The following is an 18648-nucleotide window of genomic DNA, read 5'->3' as shown; positions in this document are numbered from 1 at the left end:
ATGAGCTGCAAGATCAACCTGGATTAAAAAAAAAATTTAAATAAATTATTTAAAATTATTTTGCACCAGATGCACATGTGTGCAGCCCACATGTGCAGGGAGAAGCTCCCTCCTGCAGCATGTCATGATCTCTGCTCTGCAGCAGAGACGTAGGTGTGGCAGATAGAGCAGAGATCATGACATTCTGTGCTCTTTTAGAACGTTTAGAGTTTAGAAACATTGTTTAGGATGTTGCAAGAGTGTGGGAAGGGTTTAAAACGCCTTAAAAATGAATGTATACTGTGGTCCCTCGTTTATCACGGGTGTTTGGGACCACGCCCACCCACGATAAGTGAAAAACAACGAAGTAGAAATACAGTAGTTCAAGTTCAGTAAACTTTGATATGTGCCAGGCTGTAATCACACTCATCACCTGTTACTCACAATCTCCCTCCTTAAATAAACAATTTAAATTTAAATACTGTAACATTTTAAATGAACAATCCATACAGCATGGATTGTTTATTCAAACTGTTGCAGTATTTGAATTTAAATTGTAGAGAAGAGAAGTGCAGCAGGACATCAAAGAGATGTCACACAGCTTCACAGAGCAGAACTGTCCATCCATCCATCCATTTTCTTTACCCGTTTATTCCATTTTGGGTCACGGGGGTCGCTGGTGCCCATGTCCAGCAATCACTGTGCGAGGGGCGGGGTACACCCTGGACGGGTCGCAAGTCCATCACAGGGACACATAGAGACAAACGAGACAAACAACCATTCACTCTCTCACTCACACCTAGGGACAATTTAGAGTTACCAATCAGCCTAACATGCATGTTTTTGGTCTGTGGGAAGAAACCGGAGTACCCGGAGAAAACCCACACATGCACGGAGAGAACATGCAAACTCCACCCAGAAGGCCCCTGGACCGGGGTTTGAACCAGGGACCTGTTCGCTGAGAGGCAGCAGCTCTACCAGTTGCGCCACCGTGCTGCCCTGAGCAGAACTGTACTTTTTGATAATTACACTTCAACAACTGATCATAGAAGTTCTAAAGTATTGAAAAATAACTTTTAACACTTTATATTTTGTGATTATGAGGATTTTTACGATGTGACATATTTTGAACTTTAATTAGGAAGACAAAAGTCGGATCGGTGCATCTGGACATCAAAGGGTTATCCCTTCACAAAGCTGCAGCGGGAGAAATGTGTGCGCGTGGCAGAGATGGAGATCAGCTGATCAGCTGCAGGAGGGAGCTTCCCCCTCCACTTGTGGGCTTCACACATGGTGCAAAATCATTTAAAATAATTAATTTTAAATAAACAATCCATGGCTCATCCATCAATCCGACAGTTGTGTCATGTCCAATCTTATTTAGAAAATCTGCCATAAATGAACCGCGAAGTAGCGAGGGACTACTGTATATATAAATACTAAAATAAACTACTTGTACTACTATTCCTCCTTCGCGGTTTTTCACTTGTTGTCGGTGGACTGAGAACGGAACCCCCCACGATAAACGAGGGACTACTGTGCTCTGTCTTCTCCTCTATAAGATGATCTTAATTGAACTCTCTGGAATGAAAGCTGGTGGGAGATATGCATTCCTTCATGGATGGGAGGCCTTTAATCAGTGTCGGTTCGGGTCAGAGTGACAGGGTAAAATGCAATCTGTTCGGGAATTATTTCCTAGTCGGTGTGGTCAGGCAGGCGGCGTTATTTGTTTATAGTAAAACCAGATAATCACAGTGGAAAGCATTTTAAACTCCTGCATCTGTATTATATTTATATATATATATATATATTTGTTTGTTGCTTATTCAAATTAAATCTCTCCTAACAAGCAATCAAACTGCTTTAATTAGAAAATACTCTTCACATTTGATTTAAGCTCGGGCCTCACTTTAATGAACTGAACTGTTTTCCTCTCAGAGCAAAAAGCGCTTTGAGAGGGAGTGGAGAGAAGCAGAGCGTGCAGCACAGAACGCAGAGAAGACGGATCTGGACATCAACGCAACAAAAGCCGATGTTGAGAAAGTGAGGAGTGTGGAAAATTTACATTTCATACAAAAAGAGTTTAACACGGTTCAATCGTTCAGTGTCAGTTTTTACTTTTGTTTTTTTGCTCTGTGGTTTCAGGCCAAACAGCAGGCTCATTTTAAGGCCCAAACAGCGGAGGAGAGTAAGAACGACTATGCTGCTCAGCTCCAAAGATACAACAAAGAGCAGAGCCAGTTCTATTTTACTGACATGCCACATGTTTTCAATGTAAGACCTGTTGTGTTGCAGCAGTTTTTATTGTTGTGTTTTGGCTGGGTTGCAGAATGGCAGTGTTAACTGTTCCAAATCTTGTAGTCTTTACAGAAAAAAAAAAAAAAGTGAAGTTAATTACTTGTGTCGCTTAAAACACAATTAAATGTCTGCTTCACTAACAAGACTGGAGTCAACGTTGCTTGAGCTGCAACTTCACAAACATTTCCCGAGTATAAAAGCTTAGGCGCTAGTTTCACATCTTATTTAATGAAGCATATTGCTCATTTGCTAAATGACGGTCCTGTTTTGTGTAAACCAAACCGTAAAGCAGGAAATTTGTCCTGGCGGAGGAGTTAAAACAATATATATATAATGAAAGTTGTAGATTTCCAGTGAAGTATACGTTCGTTTAATGTTTTGTCTGCTAATGGCAGAGTCTGAGTAACCGTTTTGTTTTCTTTAGAAATTGCAGGATCTGGACGAGAGGCGAATACAGAAGTTGGCACGAGGCTACATGTTGTTCTCAGACACAGAAAAGCAAGTGATGCCCATCATTGGAAAGTGCCTGGAAGGCATTACCAAAGCTGGCACCAACGTTAATGAGAAGAATGTGAGTTTGTTTCAGAGACTGATCATATTATTTTTTTATATTTTATCATATTATTTCACTCCTAACCGCCTTCATCGTAGGACACAGCGATTGTAATAGAGCAGAACAAGTCCGGATTTGAGCGTCCTGGAGACGTGGAGTTTGAGGACTACAGCCAAGGAATCAACCGAGCCTCTTCTGACAGTAGTTTGGGTACACCTAAAGGCCCCATGGACCTTCTGGGGAGGAACAAGGGCAAAAACTTTTGGCTTTTCAACAGAAGGAGTAAGGTAGGACTTTTTATTTTGTTAAAACATGTGATGTGCCTCCACCCTAACATATTTCTACTTTGTATAAAGTGGGCAGTGAAGGAGTGAAGAAGAATACTGAATTATGGATTTTGAAATTCAAAAGTTTGGACTATAAGACGCGCTTAAAATCCTTTAATTTCACCCAAAATTGACAGTGAGCCTTATCATCCTTACATGTATGTATGGATTCTGGTTCTTACTGACCTTGAACTGATTTTATGTGACTATTGTGAATGAGTTGAATAAAGTTCGACTTATCTGACTTTTATTTGCTTAATGCACCTTATAATCTGGTGTGCCTTATAGTCCAAAAAATACGGCAGTAGTTGATTGTACATTAATATAAAAGTCATTGGCATGTCAATATATTGCATTGTTCCAATAATTCTGAACTTTGAACAAAATACAGTTAAACACAACTTGTTTTAAAGTGCAAATTCATAAATGATTTATTAGGAAATATTTCAAATATAGTAAAATACAGACTCTAAAGTTACAAGTGCTAATTCTGACCCTTTATCTTTACTAATCTAGTGACCTGCAGCAGCTCAGTCACAGCTCAGATGGTCCAGTCAGAGGGCAGATTGTTTTGTTCACTTCAGCTTTGTGACAAATTTTTTAGGCCCTCGTTCCTAAAGACACCCAAGTCTGAGCATGTCACCATTCACCTGAAAAAACGAAATCTGGTCAAATCTTTGATTTGTCTTGGACCTATTAGGCCTCATTTAAATGTTGTTGCTCAGCGTTTGAAAGACAGATACTCTGCTGCAATTCTAGTTGCTATATTATGGCTCTTTCATAAAAAAAAATCTTATTTAAAATAAATTATTATTATTATTTTTTAAATATAGTATGTCTCTTGGACCAAGAGATTTAAGCATGTTTAGCGAAAGAGTTATAATCTAAATAGGTTTAATGGTATGAATGCTTCTGAATCATTCACTCCATTGTGATCCATTTTTCTTCCGTACATTTTTTGGCATCTTTCTCGTTCCACAATTTTTGTGCTATTTCAACAAATCATAAATCAAAACGTTCAGCTCGTTCAGGATAATCGTGCTGTGACTTTTGGTATTGGTGCAACTTGAGTTTTTTAAAAATATTTAGTCTTTTCTGCCATTTTTTTTTTCTCATAGAAAATTAACTGAGATTGTTGTACATCCTTCAAATCTTTAGATCTGTTTACAACCTTTTACTGCTCCATTCACATTTTGTTCGGTTCAGCTTCTTTCAGCTTCCTTGTACAAATTTAATCTTTTTTTCAGCTAATTTCAGCTGTTTTTTCTGCTGTTTTGTACTCCTTTATACTCCTAGCAGATTCTTGCTGCTATCTACAATATTTGTTATGCTTCTTCTAATTTATTTCTGCTAATTTCAGCTTGTTATGCTCCTTTCAGCTCATTTCTGCAAGTTTCAGATTTGTCTGCTATTTCAACTACTATTTACTGTAGCTGTTTTTATGCTAATTTTAGCTAATTCCACATTTTTGCACTCATTTAAACTTTTTTCAGCTTAGTTTAACTAAATTGTGCTTCATTTTTCATTTTTAGCTACTTTTCATCTGTTCTTTTTAAACATTTTCCCTAATTTAAGCTTTGTTCAGGTAATTTCCACTTTTTTCTCATTTCTGCTTCTTTCAGCCTAATTGGGCAAACAGGTTCTTTCTGCTTTGTTCTTTTAATTTAAGCTTGTTCTAACTTTTCAGCTAGCTTTTTAGCATTTATTTAGCTAATTTAAGCTGTTTTCAGATTACGGGAATTCATTGTTTTTCTTTGTAATTTTTGCTACTTTCAGCCAAATTAACTTCTTTATGCTAATTAAGCTTGTTATGCTCCTTTCAGCTTATTTCTGCAAGTTTCAACATATTTTTGCTATTTCAACTACTATTTAGCCGTTTTATGCTAATTTTAGCTAATTTCACATTTTTGCACTCATTTAAACTTTTTTCAGCCTAATTTAGCTAAATTGTTCTTCCTTCTGCTAATTTAAGCTTCTTTTTTTTCCAACTTTAGCTACTTTTCATCTGTTTTTTTTTCTCTCCTAATTTCAGCTTTTTTTCAGGTAATTTCCATTTTTTTCTTCTCATTTCTGCTTCTTTCAGCCTAATTGGACAAACGTGTTCTTTATGCTTTGTTCTTTTAATTTAAGCTTGTTCTAACTTTTCAGCTAGCTTTTTAGTATTTTTTTTAGCTAATTTAAGCTGTTTTCAGATTATGGTAATTCATGTTTTTCTTTGTAATTTTTGCTACTTTCATCCTAATTAACTTCTTTATGTTAATTCAAGCTTCTTATGCTCCTTTCAGCTTATTTCTGATAGTTTCAGCTTTCTCTGCAATTTCAGCTGCCATGTAGCTGGTTTTATGGTAATTTTAGCTTTTTCATGTAATTCCACATTTTTTTAGCTTGTTGGAGCTCTTTTTGCTTTAATCTGGTAATTTAACCTTCTTTCTACCAATTTCAGCTTTTTTTTGCTTGTTTCCTAATTTTTGTGCTCATTTCTGCTTATTTAAAGCTAATTCAGCAAGTGTATTCTCTCTGCTTTCTTCTGCTAATGGTTTGTTCTTACATTTCAGCTACATTTTAGCATGATTTTTTTTAGCTAATTTTAGCTGTTTTTCAGCAAGTTATTCTGCAACAAGTGTTTATGCTGCATTTTCGCAGGAAATGCAAGTGTTCTAGTTTTTAGCTGTTTTTTATTCATTGCTGTTTGCTCTACCACAGCTTTATGTACAGTTAATGTGTTTAACTAGCAGTCGTTTGGTTTTTGTCTTATTATTTGAACGTACTTTGCTCTTGTTTGTCACTTCCTGAAGATTTTCCCAGTCACTCTCATTTGAACTTTACATTACCGTCTTTGTCGTCTCGTTTTCTTGCCTGCAGCTTCTTAATCAATCACACCTTTCAGTTTCCATACGCACTCTTTTTTTCTTTTGTTCTCTGCCAGATTCTTTGGTGACGTTCTGTAATCATTTCCTGCTCTGTATCAAGTTTTGTACTCGTCTCCGTTTTCACATCAAGTCGTTTTATGTGTTGTGAATTTATATCTGAACTTTTAGCTTCTCTTTGTCATCGTCCTTGGTTTTGTTCTGTAAAATAAACATATGTTTTTTTGTTTTTGCCTGTCTTCCTGCGTGTTTAGTCTTGGATTTGGGTCCTCCTCCTTCATGTGAAGTGACACTTTCTGATGCATAAAACAAATGCATGACGATGCTCCAATACTTTACAGCTTAAATGTTTTAATTTGGTTGAGCTGCTTTGAAAAAGAGCAACAATACAACAACTGGAATTGCAGCAGAGAAACGTATTTTGTTGTCGTTGGAAATGTTTTACAGGTCCTAAAAGTGACTAAATTTAAATTTCTTTCTATTCATCACTCTTTGTTTTTCAGGAACCAAATTAAGGAAGCAGTTAAGATGGTTAGACAGCTGCGTTTCAGTCGTTAAAGTTTCGAGATGTGAAAACTGAGCAAGAACTTGTACTCATAACCTGAAAGTCACAAACACTGTTAAATGTTTTCAGAGCAAACTTTTCCACAGTTTTCTGTTTTGTATATGTCAACAGATGTTGACTGATAACACTTCAGTACCCTCGATGTTTTTGTGAAACGGGCATTTTTTTTTTTTTTTTCCAGTGAATGCAAATTCATTACACACATGCACAAAGTTGAATTTCTTACTTGTATTTTATTCACAAGGCAACAGTTTAATTTCCAACTTAAAGCTTTATTATGCTGTAAATGTTAAAATAAAAACACTAATGTCCTAGATAAGATCAGATAAGATAAGTCATGACTTCTTGCCTGGCAGAGCTGGAAACGGTGCACGTGTGGTGAAGCTGTAGGTAATAAATATACAATAACGCATGAGCCATTCTCCTCTCAATATAAGTGACCACATTCAAAAACCTCGAGCTTTTCAGACAAGTTTTGTTGCATGACTGTCCCTGGCTGTGAGCGATTAAACACCCCCCCCCCCCCCCCATCCTTATACATCTTCCTCATTTCTTCATAGTGGTTTCCAATCGTTCAACCGACAGCCAGCGTTCTGCTGCTTGTGCTTTGAGCAGCACAAGACCCAAACATTGAGTTTTCCCTCCACAGCCCCCCACCCCACCCCCAATCCAACCTGCTGTTAGGTGTCGCATCATCTTTTTGCCTACATCAGAATGACACCAGGTTTGTAATGCCAGAAATGATTGCGTTTGCTCTTTAGTTTTAGTTTTTTGTGTGTGTGCAAACCACCTACTATGTCGTAATAAAACTGCAAGCGCACTAGTTTTGAATTCAACCAGTTTCATGGGTGGCTGACTGCTAACCAGCTCATGGTCCACTCCTCCAGGCCCAGGACTTAATGATCCTTTCCTTCTTCCCTGCGGTGTTTGCTTGTTCAGCATGCCTTTTTTTTTTTTTTTTTTTTCTGCACGTCTTACTAGCTGCGTTCTGCTGTGCACGCTTCCTGTTTTGTGTGTGTGCGTGCGCATATGTGTGTGTGTGGCACAGAACTCTGTGTCATCAGTCAGGCTCTCCCAATTAGGCTTTAGAAGTATGTGCGAACAGGAGACTGGCTGTGTACTGGTTTGAGTAAGCTCAGTTCAAGTCTGGCCACTGAACATTCCTATTAACTTCTCTCCTCTACTTAGAGCTCCATAACTCTTGGGACGAGTAGCACTAAAGTAGTACATGTTCGTGTAATAACAGTCCTGCGCTTCAAACTCTCAGTATTTACACATGGGAGCTTGTTGTGAGGCCGTTTTAGACACTGTATTGAAGGCTAGACGCCATCAGCCTCCTGTGTAATTTAGCTAATGGACCTTCCAGAATATTTATGTAGTTCTGTGCAGATATGTTGTCAGGTTAAGAACTCTAATACAGGCTGTTTGCCCAGCCCCAAAAATCCATCCTCACAATCCCACTGTGGTAATTCAGCAGGCTATTTATAACAACTGTACTGGTTTAATAGCTGTAGGGCTGTTTATGTGGGTCAGTCTCAGGGTTCTGCTGCTTAAATTTTAAACAGATTTTCTCTTGCTGAATTTTTCACAAGGATATTTTTACGATATGGATATTGCCTTGTATTGGCTGTTTAAAAATCTTTTTTCACTGTGGAAAATTGCAATCCTAAAAAGTTTAGAGCGTAACTCTGAAAATGGTTATAAACAAATCTGATTATTGTAAACCGTATCATTTTCCAAACGAGCAAACACAAGAACTTTTAATTGCTGAAAAGGGTCATATAAAGCTTATTTAGCATAGTTTGCTAAAATTGAGCAACATCAATGTGTTTTTTGTGCCTTTCTTATGATCCTCATTGGGGCTCACTCTGGCTTTATGTTTGAGTTTTGCTGCAAGTTTCAAGCTGCTGGTTGATCACTGTGGAGTTCACTTATTTTTATTTTTGAGTCTGCTCATCCCATGGAAACACATCCACACAACTCTTTAAGTTCATCTTGAGTTTTTGAGCTGAAGCTAACCGACTTTATTTTTCGGTTGTTAATGATGATGACTTTTGGACTTTTTTTAAAACGGATTTTTTTTATTTTTTACTTTATGTTCGAAAGACAATTAAAAAAAATTGATATTATCATGAAATTATTGCATGAAATTGTTGCCTAAGTGGTTTGTAAAGAATATCTTTAAAAAAAAACAACCTCTTCAATCAAGTTAAAATTAGATTAATTTTGTTAATTGGCAACAGGCCAATAAGAGAACTGATTATAAATAAAGCTTTTTTTAAGAGGCTTGTCATCTCGGAAGTAAAGATGAGCAGTGGTTCAAAGGAAAAACGGCATCTATTGGTAAACATCAACAACAAAAAAACCCTCTGTCTTGTCAAAGCTCCAAAAATTCACGGTTGAAACCCGTGCCTTCGTCTAAAAAGTTGTTTTTCTCTGCAAAAAGAAGCTGAGAACTTGTTTACTGTTTTTTTTAATTAAAAGCTTTGTGTGACAAATGCTATGCTAAAGAGCTCAAACCACACCAAGCGTCCACCATTTTGAGAACCGAAAAACAGAAATGGGAGACAGCCCATGTCACGTCAATGGGCCTCCCTCCCATTTTTCTTAGAGACACGCTGCTAGCTCCCTCACTATCCATCCTTCGGTTCAAACAGTCTTATGCTGACATCCAGTGGTCAAAAAAGGTACTAGACACAAAAATTAACCAACATTTCTTCTTAAATTTGACCATAATTACTAATTACTAATTATGGTCAAATTTCAAATAATATTTTTGTTTATCGCAATAATTTCTGAGACAATTAATCGCCCAGCAAAATTTATTATCGTGACAGGCCTAATTATGAACATCACTGCCTGGACCCAGAAACACTTCCTCAAATCATTGTTAGTGCATGCAGTTCACTGTGCCATCCTCAAATCCAGTTCTATCATGCAAAGAAAAAACGTTAAGTGAACTCCATCCACAAACACCACCATCTTCTCGGAGTCATGATGCTCATTTAAAGTTAACTGGAATAAAAGGGGAAACTGTTCTGCAGTCAGATGGGAGAAAATTAGAAATTATTTTTGGAAACAACGGACCCCACGTCTCTGTATCGAAAGGAGAGAGACCATCCAACCTGTTGTCAGTGCACAGTTCAATAGCCTGCCTCTATGATGGGATGAGGGGGCATTAATGCCAATGACAATGTCAGACTTTACACATCTGGAAAGGCACCACCAATGCAGAAAAGTATACAGTAGTCCCTCTTACTTCACGGTTCGACTTTTATGGACTCGCTCTTTCATGGTTTTTCAAAGTAAGATTGTACACAACAACAAAAAATAAGGATTGCACACGACACACGATTGTCAACTATTATTCACGTGACTGGGACTGGGGAGTGGTGGCGCAGAGGTTAGAGAAGGTGGGCCTGTGATCGGAAGATCGCCGGTTCAAGCTCTGGTACCGACATCAAAAATGTGAGTGGGGTAGGTGAAGCACCCACACCTGCCCCCACCTTCATTTGTCACACTCTGGGCCCTTGAGCAAAGCCCTTAACCCCCACCATCTGCTCTTCCGGGTGTCCTAGATAGCAGCTCTCTGCTCCACACAGAGGGCTGTGATAGCTTGGTGGTCTGTGGTTGCATCAGGAAGGGCATCCGGCGTTAAAATAACTGACAAGTCTTCGTTCACTGTGGCGACCCCTAATGCAGGGAGCAGCCGAAAGGGAAAAAAATAGAATAAAAATTCACGTGACTGGGACAGTATGGGATACAGTAAAAAGTTAACAAAAAATAGTTTGAACAGGCGCTGCCATTTTCTAGTTTTCTCTCAATAAGTCTACACAGTAAGGCCAGTCAAAAGGACTACATTACCCAGAAGCCAACAGTGCTTCCAGCCATTGCTTTCTGCTGAAATGCAGGGAAATTTTTGATCCGATCCGGAAAAAATTTGGTCCTTGTTCATAGTGACTTCGACACTCAGTGGATGCAGAGAGTCGACCAGAACCAAACTAGAACTGGACCAGGACTACTTCCAGCTTCATCAATCAATCTGAATGCTGCTTGCCGGCCCAGGAAGCCTCTCAAGTGGGGAGACGTTGCTTGGAGGTCCGATGTCTTCTTCGGAGCTCACCGGGACTTTTTTCATCCTTATCCCTCTGGATTATTTGGATTCACTCGGGACCATTGTGTGGTTTTGTGCTGGCTCTCTGAAGGTCTGTCTCGCTCTAAAAGCATCTTGATGCTCAACGGCTGCAGAGAGCCAGTCAGAACCGGACCAAGACTGTTTAGTACCCGTATAAAATTTTGCAGTACGTAGCTACTGTGCAGTACATATACAAATACATATGTTAAAGTTGCATAGAACGAGGGACTACTGTATATAGATTCTAAAACAACCTGTGCTCCCATTCAGATGGGTCTTTGTTTAAAGAAGGTCTTGCATATTTCAGTAAGACATTGCTAAACCGCATGCTGCGCCCATTCCAGCAGCATGGCTTCATAGTGGAAGAGTCCGGGCGCTGAACTGGTCTGCCTGCAGTCCAGACTTCTGACCAAATAAAAACCTTTGACACATCACGAAACAAAAAAAAAAAAAAAAAAAAAAAAATTCCTGCAATGAAAACCAAGGACTGTTGAACATCATGACCTCAAACAAGACTGAAACAATATTCTCATACAAACAATCCAGCAACTGGTCCTCTCAGTTCCTAGATGTTTGGATCTGTCTCCACTTTTCTGTTATGTGCTGCAGACATGAAGTAGAATACATTTTTAGAAAGTTTTCTAAAATAATTGACTGTTCCATGCGTTTGCATGGAATGGGCCTTTTTTAACAATAAGAGTGATGTTTGTTTTTATGTTCTTTGAGCTTGTGTGTTGGGTTTGTGTTGTCTTCCATGCATTGTGGTGCGCTTTAAGGTGTTGATGGTGTCTTTTTCTTTCCTTTGTCACCATGTTTGGTTTTTGTTTTTGTCTTCCTTGTTCCCCTGTTCTCTGTTGTCCCCACCTCCCCCTCTCTCCCTCATACACCATCTCATACCTGCATACTCGATTATCGGGTGCTGGTACTTTTGCCCAACCCCAGCTCTCCTCCACACTCGGTCCTTTCTTCACACACCCTGACGCTTCACCCTCTAATGGATCCCATTCCCCCAAGTTTGGCCGGGACTCCCTGTCGCACTGTTTGAAGGAGATCAATAAGTCAGTCAAACCCAGAATCTCTTCCTTCAGGACACTCAAGAGATCGGTGAGTGACAAGAGGAGTTGATTCGGGTACTAGGACACCTCCACTATTAAGCCGCTTCTCCATTGTTGAGTCTAATCGCTTCATTTCTATTCAGTTCTTCAAATGTGTGTGTGCCCCTCACTCAGTGGGTGGGATTCTCTGGGCATGATCAGCAGCGCAAAGGGGGCAGTCGTCAGATTTCTTTTTTTTTTTTAATGGTTTCAACATTTTTTATTAGGGATGCACCGAGCCACGTTGTTCACTTCTGTTATCAATACCGATATCTGATGTTTAGTATTGGTCGATACCAATCTGATGTCGATCAATACAGAAAAAAAATGCTGAATTAACTTAACTTAAAAAAAACAAAAAAAAAACGCAGACATAAATGTACTGAATTACAAATTTATTGCAAATCTGCACCAGTACACCACACTTCAACACACCAATAGCTTCACTAGCTTAGTTGGCAGATATTTAAAATAAATGGCAATCGGCTCCTGTCCTTATGGATCGGTCACATTGTCACCGATACCCGATCCAGAATTATTTCCGATATCTGTAATGATACCGATATTAACATAGGATCGGTGCACCTCTACTGAGCGTAGCCGTGGGTGGCCAGTTTTTCAGACACATCCTGGTACACTCGTTAGTTCCTCGTGGCTCCGTCGAGCTCGCACTGTATGCGCTCGTCAGCCAAAATGGGTATAAAGGTTTGCACCTCATCATCGGTCATGGGATTACATGGGATTTGCAGCTCGCCACCTCTGTCTTGGGAAAGTACGCTCTGTAACAATCAGTTTGAAAATGGCACCTCATGAGGAGTTTGAAAGTGCAGCCTTGACTCATGGGGCCAATCGACGGGATGCTGTTTGCTGACGTCAAAATCGCTTGCTCAGCTCAGCTGAGCTCGCTTGGAACCACGGCTGAAGCAGATCCAAAAACTGAGCGGGACAGGTAATGGAGACACAATTGGCCGATGCTGAGTTGATGCGAACTGATAAAAGCCGTGGAGAAGCGGCTTTAGTGGCTTGTTTCTGTCCAAAAGTTGCTAAACTCCTCAAACAATTAACTGATTTTACATGTTTAAACTAACATTAGATTTTTTTCAAGCGGATGTGGGTTAAAATAAAGGAAGCTCAATGTTTGACAAGAAACATTTGTTTATTTTTTTTTTACATGTATTGTTTCTTTTTGCCCCCCCAGAAATTTACCCCAGACAAGGTCATGGTACTGTAATATAATTCCAACGCTGGTGTGGGGTTCTCACTTGTTTGACACACAAACACGGGCACTTATTCTGTAGTTTTCCTTCTCTAATGTTTCTGTGCTCCAAGAAAGTCTTTTTAAGTTTAAATGGAAGAGGTGGCCATCTGGTGGTGGAGGAAGGGCGGATGCTGGTTGACACAAAGGAAGCTGAACAACAAAAAAAAACAGATTTTCTGTGCACTTTGGCTCCTAACTTTTCCCATTCATTCCCTTTTATAATTATTGATTTATTGTTTAGTTTTTTTTCTTTTCTTAAAAAGTTAAAACTCTACAAACTTATAATGGGTGCTACATTGTATTTGCCAGTACATGGGTGAAGGTTTTGTGTTCAGCTCACTGATAATCTGCTCATCCCTGGCTTTTTATTAATTCAAACCCTACAAGTGATTGAAAACTTGTTCAACTGTATCTTTTGAGCTGATCTCAAACCACAGTCTTGGTGTTTCTCATCAGTTTGCCTGTTTCTTTTGCTTTTGCTGATAAAATTCTTTTGAAAATGTTAAATTTTTTGTGCTAACCCGCCCTTCCTGTGATTTTGCACAGCCCACGGTGACAGAAGACTTTGGCCATCTTCCGCCAGAACAGCGCAGGAAAAGGTTACAACTGAAATTAGAGGAAATTTCCAAAGAGTTGCAGAAGGAAGTAGATCAGAGGTGTGTATTTGTGTGTATTTGTGTGTATTTGTGCGCATTGGTAACAACGTGAGAGTTTCTCTTCAGGAAATGTGGATACAATATTCATGCAGTGTAAACAACTCTGTGTTCTCTGTGTGTATCTGAATTGTTTACCCACCCCTGAGCTCTGCAGGGAGCAGAGTTTCTCCAAAAGTCACTTTTACTTCTCCTTGCTCTTGTTGCCGTCTTTTCTTTTCTCCACTTAGTGAAGCACTCGGAAAGATGAAAGATGTTTATGAGAAAAACCCTCAAATGGGAGATCCGGCTACTCTTGCATCCCAAATCAGTCAGACGTCTCAGAACATCGAGCGGCTCAAAGGAGAGATGAGCAAGTATGAGGTAATTCTCCCCCCTGTTGTTTATTCATAATATACAGGCGTCTATTTATAATGATAACAAAATTACACAAAACTGCCTCTCACTGAAAAGTAAAGGGGGACAATGCTTTTGCCTTGTCTTTGTATGCGTGTGTGTGTGTATGTCTATCTGTTTACAAAATATCTCATCAACCACTGGATAAATCTTAATGACTTTTGCCCAAAATAGTCTGTGGTTGCACAACTATTTGCATGACTTTTAAGCTTTACCCTATTAAAAATGGCTTCCACAGTCAACTGACGACAGAAAACACTAACTTGCCTTTAGCTCGGTCAATTTTACAAATCCAATTTGTAGCTCAGACTGATAGCACACATTTGAGCCCTAAAGGTCTTTGTTTAAAACTTTGCTATTGGCGATTTGTAGTGAACTCTGTTAGCAAAGCATCTCATAAATTACTGGATGTATTTTAATGAAACTTATAGGGAACAAGTGGATGTACCTCTACAACTGATTACCTTTTGGAGCCAATTCAAGATGGCTGCCATATCCAGCTGACCTTTTAATAATATACTCAAAAGGCTATCATTTACCGTATTTTTCGGACTACAAGGCGCATTAAGCGAAACAAAACAGTCAAATAAGTCAAACTTTATTAAACTCATTCACAATAACCACATGTATTAATTCTGGTTGTGCTTACTGACCTCAAACTGATTTTATAAGGCGCAATGGATTATAAGGCTCACTATTGATTGTTTTTCAGAAAATTAAAGGACTTTAAGTGCGTCTTATAGTCTGAAAAATACGGTAGTCATTTTACAGATATTATGCCACAGTTTGAAGTGCTTATAGCTGAGAGTCCTTCAACATGTACTCTGACATTTTGTTAAATTGCACAAAATGGCACGTAATATTTTCAAGGTTTGATCAATAGAGTTACAACTCTCATTTGTAAGTGCATTTAACGCATTAAGCACATTTTTATTCTTCTTTTCTCCCTTTTTATCAAGAATTGGTTGACAGAAGCTGGAGCTCGAGGTGAAACAATGCGATATAAAACCCACACTTTTAACAATAACGGTGCTCATGATGCGCTCAGGTAAGATTATTTCTTCCAGCAGAAAAAATAATGCTTGAAACTAAATCAGGTTAGTTGTGCGAAGAAAGTATTGTTTATTTGTTTGCTTGCTTTTCCAGCCCTGATGGAGCTCATTCTGATGAAACTCCTGCTGATTCTTCCCAAGCCATCTATGCCGAGTTTGATGATGATTTTGAAGACGAGGAACTAGCAGCTCCTATAGGAAGATGCACAGCCATGTACAGCTTCCCCGGTACGTTAGTGTTTCAACGACCATATTTTCTGACATAAAAGTCGCATCAGTCCAAAAATGTCTAATAAAGTGGAAAAAACATAAATAAGTGCAATATTATTCGGCCCCTTTACTTTCAGTGCAGCAAACTCACTCCAGAAGTTCATTGAGGATCTATGAATGATCCAATGTTGTCCCAAATGACTGATGATGATAAATAGAATCCACATGTGTGTAATCAAGTCTCCGTATAAATGCACCTGCTCTGTGATAGTCTCAGGGTTCTGTTCAAAGCAGCATCATGAAGACCAAGGAACACACCAGGCAGGTCCGAGATACTGTTGTGGAGAAGTTTAAAGCCAGATTTGGATACAAAAAGATTTCCCAAGCTTTAAACATTCCTAGGAGCACTGTGCAAGCAATCATAGTGAAATGGAAGGAGTATCAGACCACTGCAAATCTACCAAGACCCGGCCGTCCCTCTAAACTTTCATCTCGAACAAGGAGAAGACTGATCAGAGATGCAGCCAAGAGGCCCATGATCACTCTGGATGAACTGCAGAGATCTACAGCTGAGGTGGGAGAGTCTGTCCATAGGACAACAATCAGCCGTACACTGCACAAATCTGGTCTTTATGGAAGAGTGGCAAGAAGAAAGCCATTTCTCAAAGATATCCATAAAAAGTGTTGTTTAAAGTTTGCCACAAGCACCTGGGAGACACACCAAACATGTGGAAGAAGGTGCTCTGGTCAGATGAAACCAAAATCCAACTCTTTGGCCACAATGCAAAACGATATGTTTGGCGTAAAAGCAACACAGCTCATCACCCTGAACACACCATCCCCACTGTCAAACATGGTGGTGGCAGCATCATGGTTTGGGCCTGCTTTTCGTCAGCATGGACAGGGAAGATGGTCAGAATTGATGGGAAGATGGATGGGGCCAAATACAGAACCATTCTGGAAGAAAACCTGTTTGAGTCTGCAAGAGACCTGAGACTGGGACGGAGATTTATCTTCCAACAAGACAATGGTCCAAAACATAAAGACAAATCTACAATGGAATGGTTCACAAATAAACGTATCCAGGTGTTGGAATGGCCAAGTCAAAGTCCAGACCTGAATCCAATCGAGAATCTGTGGAAAGAGCTGAAGACTGCTGTTCACAAACACTCTCCATCCAACCTCACTGAGCTCGAGCTGTTTTGCAAAAAAGAATGGGCAAGAATTTCAGTCTCTCCATGTGTAAAACTGATAGAGACAAACCCCAAGAGACTTGCAGCTGGAACTGCAGCAAAAGGCGGCGCTACAAAGTATTAACACAAGGGGGCCGAATAATATTGCACGCCCCACTTTCAGTTTTTTTATTTGTTAAAAAGTTTGACACATCCAATAAATTTTATTCAACTTCACAATTGTGTCCCACTTGTTGTTGATTCTTCACAAAAAAATTAAAATTTTATATTTTTATGTTTGAAGCCTGAAATGTGGCAAAAGGTTGAAAAGTTCAAGGGGGCCGAATACTTTCGCAAGGCACTGTAAATGCTCTTTAATGCTCAAATCAGCTGCATTTCGTTCGCCTGGGCGGTGCAGCAAAACTCAGCTAATTTGACGTTTGCTCCAGGAGTTCCAGAGAGAGACAAAGGTGGCTTAGCCAAGTGTCTCATTAATCGCCACTTTTACCTATTAATGAGACATTTGGCTTGCCTTAAGACTTAAGGGCCCTCTAGCGGCTGCAAATGGTAGTGTTCAATATTTTTCATGTCAGAATGAATTAAATCATCATATCTAAGCCAAAAATTTTATTATAAATCTGGGGAAAAACCATATATTAGTCGATTCGATGTATAAGTCGCAGAAGTTGCAAATTTATGTAAAAAGGTGCGACTTGGGGAAAAATAAGGTAAGTGGTTTATTTTCTAAATCAACGTAGCTTGATTTCTAATACAAGTTACAGACTTTGGCACTATGACAGTAAATTCACTGACCAGTCGGAGTGCATTTCAGAACTATTCATTCAGTTTCCCCCTCATAGTTCTGTAAACTTGTTTTAAAGTGTCACATGGATTTCTCTTGTCAATCTTTTTCCCCTCTCAGGTGCGAGTGAAGGAACCATCTCTATGCAGGAAGGGGAAGTGCTGGCTGTGGTAGAAGAGGATAAAGGGGACGGTTGGACTCGTGTGCGAAGGAACAATGGAGATGAAGGCTACATACCTACATCTTACGTCTCCATCGCTCTAAACAAATGAGGAAGAAGAAACAATCAGGTCAACTCTTCCTGAAGCTGTTCGCAGCTCTTCCCTTTGTACCGATCAGGAAGAAGCACGTGATGAATAGGAAAGACTGCCAGAGGATTCAGAACTGCTTTGATTTGATGAAAGAGGTGCCCTCTGTATGCAGAGGAGTGGTGCATAAATGTAATTCCAGTTACCCACTACAATAACTGCAGTTATTTCTCATTTTACCAAGTCCCATAGTCTCGTTATTTGCACAGTTTTGGTGCAAGAGCTTTTCTCGTTCCTGAATGCGAGAGAAGGTGATGGAAGAGAAGGAGCGCCGCTGCTAAGTCTGAACACCTTTGATGCTTAAGATGACGTTACCTCGCTTGTTTGTGTCTTCAGGTAAAAACCGAGCAGCTCTAACCCACTGCAGCAGAGCTCAGAATTTATGACCCCCTTTCTTTTCATTTGTCCGTTGTCTCAAGTGTGCCACGTTTCCATTTGCGATGCCACTTGAGTGTCCTCTATATTTTGTACCAAGAACTTTTCACTCTTTTCATTTGTTGCAATTTGTGGGGCTCGGCAGCGCGGAGAGCTCTCCTGTCACGGTGACAGACACACACAAAAAAAGACCGTATACAAAACTCTTCAACGTTCAGACAATCACAACCGTATCGTTTAATTTCAGACCTTTAGCAATAAATTTCAGCAGCTGTTGGTGCATTTTACATCTGTTCAAAAATAACATCTGCTGTTTTGTACTAGAAATTGTACTGAAGATAATTTATTACAAAAGTGTGATTTATTTTGAAAAAGAGTTGTGCTTTGAATGCAGGTTGTTCGGACATTGCTTTTTCTCCTTGCACAAACCGTGGACTGTCTTTAGCCACAAAGGGAGTAAAAATTGTACACTTAAAATAAGTTGTATTTATATAATATATATTTTAGCTACAACAACACCACTATTGTCTTATTAGCTTTTAACCATTCAAATAAAGATTGTTTATAAGAAAAAAACAAAAGTACATAATAATGTTGATAATTAT

General features: G+C 39.3%; 1 protein-coding gene across 2 annotated transcripts in view; it reads left to right on the top strand.

Annotated features, from left to right (window-relative positions):
* trip10a (thyroid hormone receptor interactor 10a) overlaps positions 1-18232 on the top strand; it is a 30872-nt gene extending 12640 nt beyond the window's left edge. The window contains exons 6-16 of one of the 2 annotated variants that reach the window (XM_037689096.1): positions 1918-2022; positions 2125-2253; positions 2702-2848; positions 2929-3117; positions 11666-11827; positions 13016-13039; positions 13622-13731; positions 13959-14091; positions 15084-15172; positions 15271-15404; positions 17481-18232. In XM_037689096.1, the coding sequence (XP_037545024.1) occupies positions 1918-2022; positions 2125-2253; positions 2702-2848; positions 2929-3117; positions 11666-11827; positions 13016-13039; positions 13622-13731; positions 13959-14091; positions 15084-15172; positions 15271-15404; positions 17481-17632 (1374 nt within the window). In that variant the 3' untranslated portion in view covers positions 17633-18232. The remainder of the gene's footprint in view (positions 1-1917; positions 2023-2124; positions 2254-2701; positions 2849-2928; positions 3118-11665; positions 11828-13015; positions 13040-13621; positions 13732-13958; positions 14092-15083; positions 15173-15270; positions 15405-17480) is intronic. The other variant, XM_037689097.1, reaches the window with a different exon arrangement.
* Positions 18233-18648: the final 416 nt, after the last annotated feature.

The sequence above is a fragment of the Nematolebias whitei genome, chromosome 15 (genome assembly GCF_014905685.2).
Source record: "Nematolebias whitei isolate Nwh7 chromosome 15, NemWhi1, whole genome shotgun sequence".
In the NCBI taxonomy this organism is placed as follows: domain Eukaryota; kingdom Metazoa; phylum Chordata; class Actinopteri; order Cyprinodontiformes; family Rivulidae; genus Nematolebias; species Nematolebias whitei.
The sequence above is the reverse complement of the archived record's forward strand: the minus strand, read 5'-3'. Positions and strand labels throughout refer to the sequence as shown.